The 14,115-nt window shown below is 35.3% G+C and overlaps 1 protein-coding gene across 1 annotated transcript in view; it reads left to right on the top strand.

Moving 5' to 3' along the window:
* The window catches only part of cacna2d3 (calcium channel, voltage dependent, alpha2/delta subunit 3), a 49,306-nt gene that overhangs the window by 33,423 nt on the left and 1,768 nt on the right, over positions 1 to 14,115 (top strand). The window contains exons 17-36 of the mRNA XM_079857972.1: positions 2,151 to 2,234; positions 2,817 to 2,888; positions 3,036 to 3,097; positions 3,234 to 3,301; positions 4,265 to 4,310; positions 4,407 to 4,504; positions 4,900 to 4,993; positions 5,245 to 5,340; positions 5,468 to 5,589; positions 8,308 to 8,385; positions 8,511 to 8,572; positions 8,811 to 8,855; positions 9,205 to 9,267; positions 9,372 to 9,442; positions 10,637 to 10,712; positions 10,807 to 10,847; positions 10,938 to 10,993; positions 11,930 to 12,044; positions 13,414 to 13,529; positions 13,623 to 13,702. Coding sequence (XP_079714098.1) covers positions 2,151 to 2,234; positions 2,817 to 2,888; positions 3,036 to 3,097; positions 3,234 to 3,301; positions 4,265 to 4,310; positions 4,407 to 4,504; positions 4,900 to 4,993; positions 5,245 to 5,340; positions 5,468 to 5,589; positions 8,308 to 8,385; positions 8,511 to 8,572; positions 8,811 to 8,855; positions 9,205 to 9,267; positions 9,372 to 9,442; positions 10,637 to 10,712; positions 10,807 to 10,847; positions 10,938 to 10,993; positions 11,930 to 12,044; positions 13,414 to 13,529; positions 13,623 to 13,702 — 1,545 coding nt within the window. The remainder of the gene's footprint in view (positions 1 to 2,150; positions 2,235 to 2,816; positions 2,889 to 3,035; positions 3,098 to 3,233; positions 3,302 to 4,264; positions 4,311 to 4,406; positions 4,505 to 4,899; positions 4,994 to 5,244; positions 5,341 to 5,467; positions 5,590 to 8,307; positions 8,386 to 8,510; positions 8,573 to 8,810; positions 8,856 to 9,204; positions 9,268 to 9,371; positions 9,443 to 10,636; positions 10,713 to 10,806; positions 10,848 to 10,937; positions 10,994 to 11,929; positions 12,045 to 13,413; positions 13,530 to 13,622; positions 13,703 to 14,115) is intronic.

Below are 14,115 nucleotides of genomic sequence, written 5' to 3'. Positions count from 1 at the left end.
TAAACAGCCTTATATTAGAACTATATTGGGAATATGATGCAATTACATCCATGCCCAAAAAAAAAAAAAAGCTGGCTCAGGTAAAATCTACCCACACATGCAGTGTGTGCTTGTGAGAGCGCTGGTGGGACGCTGAAGTGCATCATGGGAGATGTAGTTTTTGTAATCCCAACCCTTTTCCTCTGATATATTGCATGCAGGAATAAAAGCCCATTCATGTGCCTGCCAGGGCTGATCAGAGCACTGAGGTAACTCACCCTTCACAGGGACACCCCTCACCCCGCTCTCAGTCACCATGCGTGACTGTGCGTCTCTGTGTGTCATGAACGTGTTGGTGTTCTCGTCGTAGTGTGGCTCCAGTGCTGCTGTGTATCAGTTTGTGTTTGCGTAGCGGTGGTGTGCATCAGTCAAGGCTTCTGAGTGTGTGTATTTACAGACCACACTGACTCTGTGTTGCTGAACAGGGACAGTGTTTACTGTTATTGAATGTGGTAAATGCTAAAATGAGTATTATTAGTAAGTAGCATTGGTTATGACGGTTTACTAGGAACTGGACTCAAGTGTGCACACAAAGTAACATTCTTATGACATTTTTTTGTAGGCTCTGTTCCAAGCCCTAGTTAGCTAATAATCTAGGCAACATTTTTAGACATTAAATGCAACTTTTCACCTTGGGAGCAAATTTATGCTGGATTTTAATATTAATATTGGACATTATATAAATTATGTATAGTTCATGCGAATCCCAGGTTGCATTGCAACACGGGATTTTTTTAACAATCACTAGACTCGCGGAGATACAGCCTCGCATCCTTTTTGACGTGTTCTTCGTCAAATACGTATGCGAGTTATTTGAGAATGGTTTGGTTTTTTTGAAAAGCTTTTAATAACTTTTTGCTAATTTTGGTGAAAATCAAACAAACCATCTCCGACTATTCAAAAGTAGGTTTTTCAGAAAATTGACATTTTCTTTATGTTTCTAGATCTTATGTTTCAAAAGTTCTTAGCATAAACATGAGTGTAAATTTGGACAGTTGGTCGTGTCACAGAGATTGAGTTAGAGATTACAAAATTACTGTGGTTAATGTTCAGATTGCCATTTATCGGTGTGCCAAATTTCACAACTTTTTACCATCCGGTTCTATGGGCTGCCAGAGACTCAAGAGCGAAAGAATAATAATAATAATTGGAAAACTAACAGATACAATAAGTGTCTTCACACTTAACTAAAATTAATCAAACTTAAACCAAAATTAAAATAAAAACAGAAAATATAAAACTTAAAGCTTTTTCAAAATATAAATAATAACTGTAAATAATACAAAAATAACTCTAGTGATTAGGTTTTTTTGTGTGTTTCTAAGAGTTTTGAGCTTTGCAACATGCTAAAGTCAAGCATTCTGGAACTCGGGTCCTGCTTGTCTTAAAACAAGTTGGCAACTCATTAGGGATTGGAACAGTGCCATTGACTGACTAAAACCAATCTGAGCAAAAAAGATTAGACAGATTATTTTGACACAGATCTCTATAAGCCTAAAATTGGCTGGTCTGATAGTGTGTAAACAAAACTCATTTCCTTACACCACAGTTTCTCAATCCTCCTCCTGGACTCCCTCAGCACTGCACATGTTGGATGTTTCCCTATGTAAAGATGCTGTAAGCCATTTTTTGTAATACCACACATAAAATGTCCCGACTACTGAAGATATCACTAAAATAGGTGTCAGTGACAGCACCAGACTCTGTAAACAGTCAATGAAAGAGTCAAGGAAGAGATCCACGCTTTTTATCCAATCAGAAACCAGTCAATCAGAAATGTTTTGTGCCTGTCTAAATTTACTATGTTTCGGATTGCTTTGATCCTTTTAGAGAGAGGCTGTGTTATTGAAGTTTACAAAATGGTGAAACTGAGCAAATTGTTTACAGCACCTTTAACACGCTTCATCATCTGATTAGACACCATAAATGCGCAGTGCAAGTGAGAAAGTCATGGAGTAGGAGTGAAAAACGCTAGACTAATGGCCTCTTTCACCATGTACTGTACATTTCTGTCTCCATCATGTTACTAATCATGTCATCCCAGTTCCTAACTGTAACTACACTGCCGTCCTCTAAAGCACTTCCTGTCCTCTGTGTGTCTCTTCCTGCAGTACCAGGAGGGCCAGAAGAGGAAGAAACCCAGTTACAGCAGCGTGGACCTGTCCGAGGTGGAGTGGGAGGACACAGAGGATGTTGTACGGATTAGTTTCTGTGTTCTTACACAATGAGTGCAGACAATGCAATACACTTACACAAGGTCCGTTCACACCAAGAGCGATAACTATAAAGATAACTATATTAGCGTCCACACCAGATGACGACATCTTTCTATTTATTCTAAACACGTGCTGCAGTTTTGTCATCTGCTCGATCTCTTTAAAGCAGGATCGATTCTGATTGGCTGTCAATGTTTTTATCATTCATCAGCTGGAAAAAAACTTTCTGAAAATGATTCCAATGATATTGTTTCTCTGTGTCGTTATTGTTATAGTTGTGGTGTGGATTCTGCTATTCTTTTATATTTAGACTGATTTTTAGACTTATATATTTATCTTTATCGTTATCATTATTGTTATCATTCTTGGTGTGAATGGGCCTTTAGATCAGCGACATACTTTATACAAATACACAGATGCAAATGCATTGCAGTTGCTCAGACCTGTTGTATATTAGGTTCACGTACTTGCATGAAGTGTTTTGCATCTTAGAAGTGTTGACTTACAGTATTAAAATGAATAAGTGCTGCTTCAATGCTTCATAAATGTGTTTATATGTAGTTGCGCACAGCAATGGTGAACAGGCGAACTGGCACTTTTTCAATGGAAGTTAAAAGAACAGTGGACAAAGGGGTAACGTTTTATAATTTACTATTCCAGATTAATGATATATGATGTTAGTGTCATATTATTAAAAAAACATTAGTTTAATATCAAAAATACACCTTATGAGTGCTTACATAACTTCATAATCTTGTCTTTAAATTCGTTCCCCACCAGAAACGTGTTTTGACGATGCACAATGATTATTACTACACTGATATTAAAGGAACTCCATTTAGGTAGGTCATGTCTCGTATATGTAGCCTAAATGTTTGCTTATAAAAGTATTACATTTGAACAAATGTTGATTGAAAGGACGTGACATTGTGGTGATAAAAATCTGACTTTTGAAATGGTGTTTTCTGTGTTTTGTAGTGTTGGTGTGGCGCTCTCGAGAGGGCACGGAAAATACTTCTTCAAGGGAAATGTTTCACTAGAATCTGGTGAGGATTTGCTATAGCAAGACTTATGAAAACCATTGTTAAAGCAAGTTCATTTTTATGGTTAAAATGCTTGAATATATATTCTTGTCATAGCTTTGGATCACATATATTTTTATTTGTTATTATTTCATTACATTTCAGTCCTATTAAAGGTCTGATGTTTTGGAGTTTGTTTCACCATTTTTATACAGTATGTTGATTTTTCATTTTCCTATGTGGGAATTTGAAATATATGTAACCCAGAGAAATGTAAAAAATCCATAATAATTTTTTTGTTGATCATTTGCATATTTTTATGAACAATGTAGGAACAATTCAAATACTTTAGGCTTTAATTGGTGTATTTATACAGTATTGCTCAGTGTTATTTTTCTTTCATTGAGATACTATTTTAGTTTTCATTAATGTTTTGAATGAGTTTTTATTTAACTTTCCAGTTTTCCTTTTAATTTTAATTAAAAGTTTTAGTAATTTTGTTGTATGTTTTGTTTTACATTTTTATTAGTTTTTTTTATTCGTCTTTGTAGTGTTTGTTCATTCTTATTTCAGTTTTAGTTATTTTAGTACATTAAGTGATACTAAATTAAAATAATAAATATTGCCTTGGCAACTAGCTGAAATAAAATAAGTACAATTTTGTATATATTTCATTTTATTTAAAGTAACACTTTTTTTTTTTAAGATTTTGGTTTTAGTTTTAGCTAACAATAATAACCCTGATTTGCTGAATCTTTTATTCCTTTTATATAATGTCTTATGAACCCTTTATACTGTATATATCTATATAACCCTTTATACACAACCAGAATAAAACTCTCAAATTTTATTTTAAGAGTCCAGTGAATATTAAATAATATTTTCATACCTGTTTCTCTGATTTATCTATAAGTATCCAGGAGTGTTCCTGATACCGCCAGTTCATCTTTAATCCTCTATCCAATCCACACTTCTTCTTTTTTTTAGGTCTACATGATCTGGAGCAACCAGATGTTGCCCTTGCTGATGAATGGTAAAGACTTCTATTGACACTCAATGTATAACACTCTATTCCTGTTTTTATTCACACAAGTAACAAATATTGTGCTTTTTTACGTTTTTGTTTCAGGACGTACTGTAATACAGATGAGCATCACGATCATCGTCACCTAACTCAAGTTCAGGCCATCAAACTGTACATGACCAGCCGTAAACCACACCTCAAATGTGAGCAGCATTAATAGATGATTCTTAACGTCAACATGAAATCAGAATTGACCCTGTTTACTTTCTTAAAACATGTTCCTGGTCTTATTGTGATCGATTCATCAGTGCATGTTGTTCTAAGGAGAAATGTTTGTCTTCATAATCTTTCATCAAGTGGTTCTGCTTCTGAAACGATTTTACTTTCAGTTAAATGAGCTCAATTGATTGGTTTATCAGTATACGTCATTCTGTGGTATATGCAGTAGTAGCAGATGCTCCTGCAAAGTTTTCCCACAATGTCCTTCTTCTAGATCTTACACCTTGCTTACAAAATTACTTGTTTAAACACTCTCCCCATTAAAGTTGGTGTCTGACGAGTATTATTGAGTGTGTAAATGTCCTCTCTTGTGTTGTAGGTGACAGAGAGCTGATTCAGCAGGTTCTGTTTGATGCTGTGGTAACCGCTCCCTTAGAAGCATACTGGACTGGACTGGCCCTCAATAAGTCTGAGTGAGTTTGGACTTTTACTTTTTACTCATTCATATTTACTAAATTAATTTTAAAAGAGCCATATTTCATACGTTTAAGTTTATTAGACCAACGTGTTCCACCCTCTGTTTGTCTCTTAAATCTAAAAAGGCTGTTTTTGCAGTTTATACTGTAGGTTTTGGTTAATGGTGTTGGTTGACTGGGTAGGAAAGCTTTGTTCATGTTAGAGGCAGTCTTGTCTAAAACTGTTTTTTGTTTGTTTTTATCAACAGGAACTCTGATAAAGGGGTTGAGATCGCTTTCCTCGGCACCCGCACTGGTCTTTCCAGAACCAACCTGTTTGTGGTTCCCGAACAGCTGACCAATCAGTGAGTCAATCAGTGATCGCCTAATGACTGATTCTAATCTCATTACACTAGCCAATTAAAAAGCCTCAATAAGTGTAAATGACAAATGATTAAGTAAAATATCCTCTGCGGTTGAACGTGTTTGCAGAGATTTCCTCACCGCTGAAGACAGAGAAGGTGTCTTTAATGCAGATCACTTTCCTCTGTGGTATAAAAGAGCCGCAGAGCAGGTGCCCGGCACATTTGTGTACTCCATTCCCTTCAGTTCAGGTATGATGCTCAAGTACATCAACACACATACATAGTTTTCATGTCATGCAACATACGGATTTAAGGATGGCGTCATGCAGGAAAAAAGCAGTTGATGAGTAGTAAAATTTGTTCGAATTTAGCTAACATTAATTTCATTATAATTACATTTCAATGTGTGATTTTTGTCCATTGCATAATCATGTTTTCAAGAAAATTAAGAAAAATAATCAATAAAACATTATGTGTGGTTGTATTCATGTGTATCATATATATATATATGAAGGTATTGTTCTGAATATAAGACATAAGAAATTTTTTTTTCTTGGAAATTCATCTGAAAAACTGGGGTCATCTTATATTATATTCAGGGTCTAGAGACATTCACGTGTCAGTAATACAACCGCAATAATTGGTAGCGCCAAATACGTGTAAAATGAGTGTGCCCCCCAGGACTGAAGCGACCCGCCCCCTATAAACTATTGGTAGTTTACAGTGCCAGGGCATTGCATGATTGCGAGTGACCGTCCATAACAGAGCGGTTCAAAAGTCGGGCAAGTGAACCAGTTACTGAGGAGAGGTTATGATGCAAACTTTAAGCTCATGGTGATAAACGCAGCAGACTCATCTAACAACTCTCAAGCAGCCAAGATATATGGTGTGTCAGTGTTAGAAGATGGCGAGCACAAAAAGACAGTCTTAAAAATTGTGTGACATGTTAGCTACAGTTGTTGGATGTACTGTAGTGGTAAACAAGCCATTCAAAGATAAACTGAGCAAGAGATAAACAGAGTGGCTGCTGTCTGGCAATCACACTCACACCATCTGGAAAAATTCAGAAGCTTGTGGTGAGCCTGCTCTGTGATGGGATCCTCCAGGCATGGGCTGCAGCAAAACATGCTGTATCTCAAATTCTTTGAATGGGTTCGAGGATGACCTTCTGTGGGAGGAGCTGGTGGAGCCAGAGCAGAAGATTGATGATAGTGAGAGTGAACCCTGTGAGGCAGAGGACCTCTGTGAGGAATAGACTAAAGACACATGAATGACATGATGATCTGAGAGGCCAAGTTAGGCCAGTTTAAACTGTTTTTTGCGCTGCTGTGTTATGCCATCCTGTTTTTTTTTCTCCTTCAGGCAGATTTCAAGACTACAATAAGATTTCACTTCTACTGTTAATGACATTTTGGTAGGCTACATGGTTTTAACTTAAGATATTCCATTCAGATGGACCACAGGTTATTTTTATGGTATGCCATAAAGGGTTTATTTTTAAATGTGATTGTTGGTACGTTTTACCAGTATTTACCATACTTTCAAAGCAAAAATTAAAATATGAAAAATATGCTATATGAAAATTACTTTCAAATCAAAGCATTTTCTTTATGAAAGACAAGATTAGGGCTTCCAAAAAGAAGACACCAAAAAGCACATCTTGAAGGGGTCATCTTATATTTGGAACAATGCGGTATATATATATTTAACATTTATGTAATTGTTAAATATATTAATTTTAACATTTAAATATGTTTACTAAGTATATTTATAAGATTTAAATATTAAATATGGTACAAATACTCACCCTTTGCTTCACCGCACATATTTAGCAGATCATATGGCTGATTAGTTTTGCAAAGATCATCATTTAACTCTAACATATTTAAGGTGGATCTTCAAAATTACAGTTTTATGGCACACTAGTAAATGTCCGTTTAATGAAAGCTGGATACTGTTGATGTAATAGCGCATCAGTGTGGTTTGTTACTCTAGCTGCACTGAACTGCTTTCCTCACGCAGACTGTCTGCTTATCTCTCTTTCCTTCGCCTGTAATTAATGTGCCCTACTTTTATGTTCACGCAATATGTGTGTGTGTGTGTGTGTGTGTGTGTGTGTGTGTGTGTGTGTGTGTGTGTGTGACAGATCAGGATCATTACATCCCACTCAACAGCTCTTGGGCTCCTTATCACACAGACAACGCTGATCTTCCAACTCTCTCTGATCAAACACTCTCTCTCATTTGCCTGTACCACTATAAATGAGCTCTGTTTTATCATCTAACTGAGTTTTTGTTTCAATCCATGCTTCTTTTGATCTGAATATGCAAAGGAAGGAGTTGCTCTTAATAGATTTATGCATATAAATATTTATGTATATAAATGCTGCCCTCTAGTGGTATGTCTTTCAGAGCAATGGATAGAGCTTCAAGATCCAGATTTTATATCGGATATCCCAGCACATTTTATTGTATTAACATAAAAAAATGTCCAAACAAAACATTCAACATTGGAATTTTATTATGAACCAGTATTGTAGTCAGTCTGTGTCATATTTTCCTTTACTTTCTGTAGTTTTGTTCATATTTTGAATATTGGGAAGGTCATTTGACCTGTCTATGTTGGCATCAGTCTAATTTAACTAGTTTTTACCAAGTGACAGAGGAATTTGCACTTAATAGTACATTTTTATTAGACACGTAAGCTTTGACGTAAGTAATAATAGACATGGAAACAAGTTCTTAAGCCTGATTATTTTGTTTTCATAATTACATATGATTATATGGTTAGTTGCATTTTATTTGTATTTAGCATTGCTTTTCCCCTTAAAAAAGACCTGCAAGTCATGTTTGGGTCATAAACCAGCAGTTAAGAACCATTTCTTAAGTGGATTTTTCCAGATTTCATGATCATTGATGACGCTGCTGTAAATACTATAAGTTTTCATTTGTGATATTTCTTTTGAAGCGGGTGAAAATAAGAGTGTGGTTTTGGCAAGCACTGCTATCCAACTACTCGATGACAGAAAGTCTCCTATAGTGGCAGGTGCATGCATGTTTTCATATTTCATAGCAATATGATTATATTATTATATATTGTTTTTTAAATGTATTGTTGGCTAAAATGCAACTGACTTATATTATATTAAATGTTTTTTATGACACCCAAAGCTGTGGGGATTCAAATGAAGCTGGAATTCTTTCAGAGGAAATTTTGGACGGCCAGTCGGCAGGTAAGCACAGAAATATATGTTCATGAAAATATAAAAACATATATTTATCAGACCAGACCTTCTACTGATGTGTTGAACGTGTATTATTACCTGCTGCATAACAGCTCTGTTTATGTCAAATAATGTACAAGAGACCATGCTAGATAAACCAATGTAACTCTAAAGCAAGTATCTGTATATAAATTGCATTAATGTATACATTTGCTTCATGTCTTTGCCATTGCATCTGTTCACGCAGTGTAATGCTCTGGATGGCAAATGTACCATCAGCTGTGATAATGAGGTAAATGTGACTCTTTCTCTCCCTTTGGCCATATTTTCAATGATGACACTCATAAAATGGCCTGTATTCTCTACATACTCATTATACAATAGGCACTTCTGGAACATGACAGACTTACTAGATCAGTCTGCACTTATGATATATGACGTGACAATGCCTTATAGCGTTTCTCATTTTAAATTCTATGTCTTTTATTAATGGCTTTGGTATAAAAAGCTATAAAATGCATATTATTTTACTGTCTCGTTGCATTTGGCCTGAAAATACATTTCAAAATGTAACTGAAAATATGCTATGAAAAGTTCAGTGGAGGTTTATCAGAATATTCTACCTTTCTCGCTCATTTTAGGACATTAAATGCTATCTCATAGACAACAATGGCTTCATCCTGGTCTCTGAAGACAGTTCTCAGGTATTGCATATGGACAATTGTATCACAAGAGCTGTACATAAAACCATTCAGTATCAATATTGTTATGAAATGGAGACTAACTGTCCATAATATGTTTCCCACAGACAAACCTCTTCTTTGGAGCAGTGGAGGGAGCTGTCATGAACAAACTGCTTCTGATGGGCTCGTTTAAAAAGTGAGAGATGAAAGCACACACACACACAAATAGATGAAAGTATACACTGTTCATATTTTAACCTTGGGTTAGTAATTAATATGTTAAATTAATTAACCTGCATAGACAGGTTTCAAGTTTTTTTTTCACTGTACATCTGTAAACCCAGTGTAAACACTCTTATTTGCATATTTATGAGGTTAGACTGGTTGGACAAGTACAACTTGCAACGAGTATGCAACCTGTTTTAATAACTATAAAAATTATTCGGATTTATGATCTGTTCATCAATCCAGAACACCGTAAAAAGTGTTTTTGTTGTTAAAATATCTAAACATCTTTAAAGCAAGATAAATTGAGTCTAAATGTGTCCAGTTGTTTTTAGAGAATACGTCCTGATTTTTTGTCTTACCCTATTGGCAATTTTTTTTTCTTGTTTTAAGCATAAACCTCTCTAAATTGAGTTATATTTAGATCAAAAAGCAAGCTTAAAGAATTCTCTGATGTTTTACTTCATGAATATTTAATGAGGCCTGCATTGTGTAGCTTAAGATTGGTTGTCTGTCCTCATTCTTTAAAATGTATACTTTTAGCACTGAAATATGGCGCCAAACTCAGGATTGAAAGTGCCATTAAAACAAAGTCTTGATTTTATTTTTGAGCTCTACTAGAATAGGTTTTCATACTTGAATGTTCAAAGAAATGATAAAAATGTTTTCATATTTGGCATTGTTGCAGCACCTCTCTTCCCAGTCTGCCTGTAATGCTCTGTTTAGCTCCTGTCTCTATGAAGCCCCTCCTTCTGAAAAGCACAGTGTGCTCTGATTGGTCAGCTGGACTTAGTGTGCTGCGATTGGTCAAACGCTTCGAGCATGTTTCAGAAATGTCACGCCCCTTACCATAACTCAACTTAACCAGGCCTCGCTCCCCTTATTTTTGCATACATGAATGCCTTTGGCTGGAATTTTTTAAATGAGGAATATTGTGTACGTTCCTGGAAGAAAACTTTCAGGGTGTTTCAGGGAGTTAAGAAACAGTGCCTTTTTCATGCTCAAACAACATTACACACTAAAGAAAGTTGAAACTATAAAAAAGCATAATAGGTCCTTTTTAAGCATTCCTTAACCCTGGGTGGCTTTAACCTGGGATTAAATAAGAAATAAACCCAGGGTTGAGTTTAGCAGTAAATCTGCTTCTTCTTTTTCTTCCTGCTAGGATTAATTTGTATGACTATCAGGCTCTCTGTAAAGAGTACGCAGGCAGCAGTGACAGCGCACGCACTTTACTGGATGTGAGTACACTATCATCTGTGCTGTAGTGTTTGACTTCAGTGCCTCTGGATCCTATTTCCTGTATCCATTGACATGCTGCACTCTTCCTTTCAGCCCTTCACCACTGTGAAATGGCTCTTGACAGAACTTGTCATGTGAGATAAAAGCCTTTTGCTTTATAATTATTATTGTCAGCTTGGGTTCTTCAGTCTGTGTTTCTGAATGAGAATGTGTCTTTATCACAGATTTCTGCTGGAGTTTAACCTGTATAGCTGGTGGAACTGGGACTCGATAGTCAAAGGTATCAGTCCACATATGACATGTTAATGGGTTTACATGCTCCTGTGAGCATGCCCTTGTTATTTTCTATTTCATCCTCATGATATATAATAGATATTCAATTTTAATCTAATAAAGAACTAAAAAGACTATAAATCTCAATTAGGTCGATGACATATTAATCACACATAGCAGAAAATGTATTTTATATACACTGTCATGTTGGCTATCATGACCATAATGCAAACCAAAAACAATATAATATATATTAATAATGATATATTGTTTCATTTGTAAATTATGGAAAGTATTTCATGATAGCTAAATCTAACTCATTTTCATTTTATACATTTTGTACATAGTTACTATATTTTAGTAATAAGTTTTTTTCCCCAGAAATATTAATTTGTTTGTTTGTTTGGAAAAAATCTTATTTCATTCATGAAAAGAGTTTTAGCATGTTATTGAATATGGTTATGTTAATGTATAGGTTCTTGGCGGACTAGATCTGCTACACTGCTGCCGCAGAGCAAGTCTATGGACTCGCTACTGCTAATAGATACACAGACACACTGCTGTGAATGAGTAAGATAAATAAGACATAAATCCTGTAGCAGATCTATGCAGGTGGAGCTGGGGGAGGTAGGAGGTAACTCTGATAGTGCGCTGCAAGACTAACTTACAACAAACAATGAACCAGACTATTTAAATGTTGAGCAAGCAATCTCATTGGCTGCAGGATCAGCAGAGGCCAATCAGACCATGTGGTAATGATGTGTTTGCTTGCAGATTGCATGAAGGATCTCTAGAGTTTCATGACTGAACTATATATATATATACACATACATACATACACAAATGAGTGTGTTTTAAGAGCATGATAATATACACTGAGATGTGCATTAAAGCAGATGGTTGAGTTGAACTGAGTGTGATGAGTATTTTTTCATCTGTGCAGCCCAGAGAGCTCAGAGGACAATGATGGTGCCATGTGACACAGAATACCCAGCTTTTGTCTCTGAGCGCACCATCAAAGAGACCACAGGGAACATTGACTGTAATGGTTGTATTCGGTGAGAACATGTCTATGAGAGTGCATGCTTATGTTGTATGTCTATGCATATGTCTATGAGTGTGCAGGCTTATTTATAATGCACAGCATAAATGAGTGGAAAGTTGCACTTTTTAAAACACAAATGACTTTGAAATGATACTGATGTGAGTTGAAGTTGAACACTAATGCATTTGAATGTTCTTAATGATGACACATTGTGTTGTCTTTAAAGTGATATGGATTTAAAAAGGCTACTATGCTAGCATTTGCTTTGTGAAAATGCACTTTTATATTTAACTAGCACCACTCTTTAAGTAAGGTTATCAGCCAAGCAACAGCTGAAGTGCCATGAAACCACACCTGCTAGCACTTTATAATAACTTTATATGATAATATATGCATTTATATTATATATATAATAATATTTTACATTATAAGGTCTTAAAATTATAAAAGTATATCATGAAAGTATATGAAACTATAGGATTAGTTAGTTATATATTAATTTAAAACAAAGCCAAAATGTTATCAAAATTCTTAATATTCTTCTAATCTAACCTATCATGGCACATATATTTAATATAAAGTATAACATAGAAAGTAAAAATATTTAATATACAACTGAGAGGCCTCAGATATGACAAAGACATATGCTTCTAAAAGCGTCTGATTAGAACTGTGTGAGTGGCAAATTTCTGCCACATATAACTGACACCTTTCTGCAGAAAAGTGTTTTAGTCTGTATGTGGTTATTTTGTCCTCAATGGGTGCAGCACACCTACATCTGAGAGTTTAAACATAGCATGATCTGCGCTTCACCTTCTCACATCTTTATTTTCAACTTAGTGCTGTGTGTTGCTAAATGCCATGCAGACAATAATGATTGTTATCGGAGATAAGCTGAAATGGAATTATAACATGCTTATTTATAAAGAATATCTCAAAAGATGTATTTTATAGATAATAAGATATTATTTAGATTAAAAATATACAGATTCAACAAATATTGTATATTTAGAGTTATACTGAGATATTTAATTGAATCATTTTGTTTAAGTCAGCATGAAGCAGAAGTTGCAATAGTCTTTTCTTTCCTATTGTGATGTATATCCAAGGGAAAATGCTTCTCGAACAGCAAAAAAGTGTAGGATGGGACTTGATTTCATGGTCATTTTAACAATATAGTCAAGTGTACTTTTTAATTTTGATGTGCAGAAATGTATTGTACATTTATATGTGGTTTCCAAATGTGGTTATGTGGTTTAAAAAAAATATTAATATATATAAATATATATATATATATGACAGACCTGATTTGTCATCAGGTAAATAAGAACTTTTAGAGTTACTGTGTACTCGCTTCTTATTTTCTGTGTTTTCCCACTCAGGACGTTTGTGATTCAGCAGATTCCCAGCAGTAACCTGTTCATGGTGGTTGTTGAGAATAAATGTGACTGTGGTTCCGCTCCTCCAGTTACCATGCAGCCCATTGAGATCATTTATATCCTTTCATAAACTAAAAACATCTGCTTGTTTAGAATGTGGAGGTTTAACATGAGTATTTGTATAAATATCAGCCTTGACCTCTGAGCACATAATGAGTCTCTGAAGTGCGACAGACTGAAGTTTCAAAAGGATCGCAGACGGCCAAAGTCATGTCATCCATTTCATCCAGAGGTACAGAGAGAGTGTTTTTTGTTTGTGTGTATTATATATAATAACCATATCATAGACGGACTTCATCATCACCATCATTTTATTTTAAATATATAACATATAAAAGTAGACCTAGTAGGGCTGCCCCTTAATAGTAGACCAAACGTTAGAATTTAACTGATGGTCGCAGAAAAACAAATCTCCACAGTAAGTGGTGAAGTCACACAGTCTGTGATAGACAGATCATTAACATGGCTGGTCCATGTGCTAATTATCTCAGGCAGAAAATCTAAAGTGTGGGATCATTTCTTGAGGGTAGTGTATGACCCCAAAAATGTGCTGGCAAACTTTCGCCTATCATTCATCGTCCTCAAACATGGCGTATCATTTGAAAGATATAAGTAGTAGCCTAACGTTAGTAGTAGCCTACGTAG

This window comes from Squalius cephalus (assembly GCF_949319135.1).
Source record: "Squalius cephalus genome assembly, chromosome: 22".
In the NCBI taxonomy this organism is placed as follows: Eukaryota; Metazoa; Chordata; class Actinopteri; order Cypriniformes; family Leuciscidae; genus Squalius; species Squalius cephalus.
The sequence above is the reverse complement of the archived record's forward strand: the minus strand, read 5'-3'. Positions and strand labels throughout refer to the sequence as shown.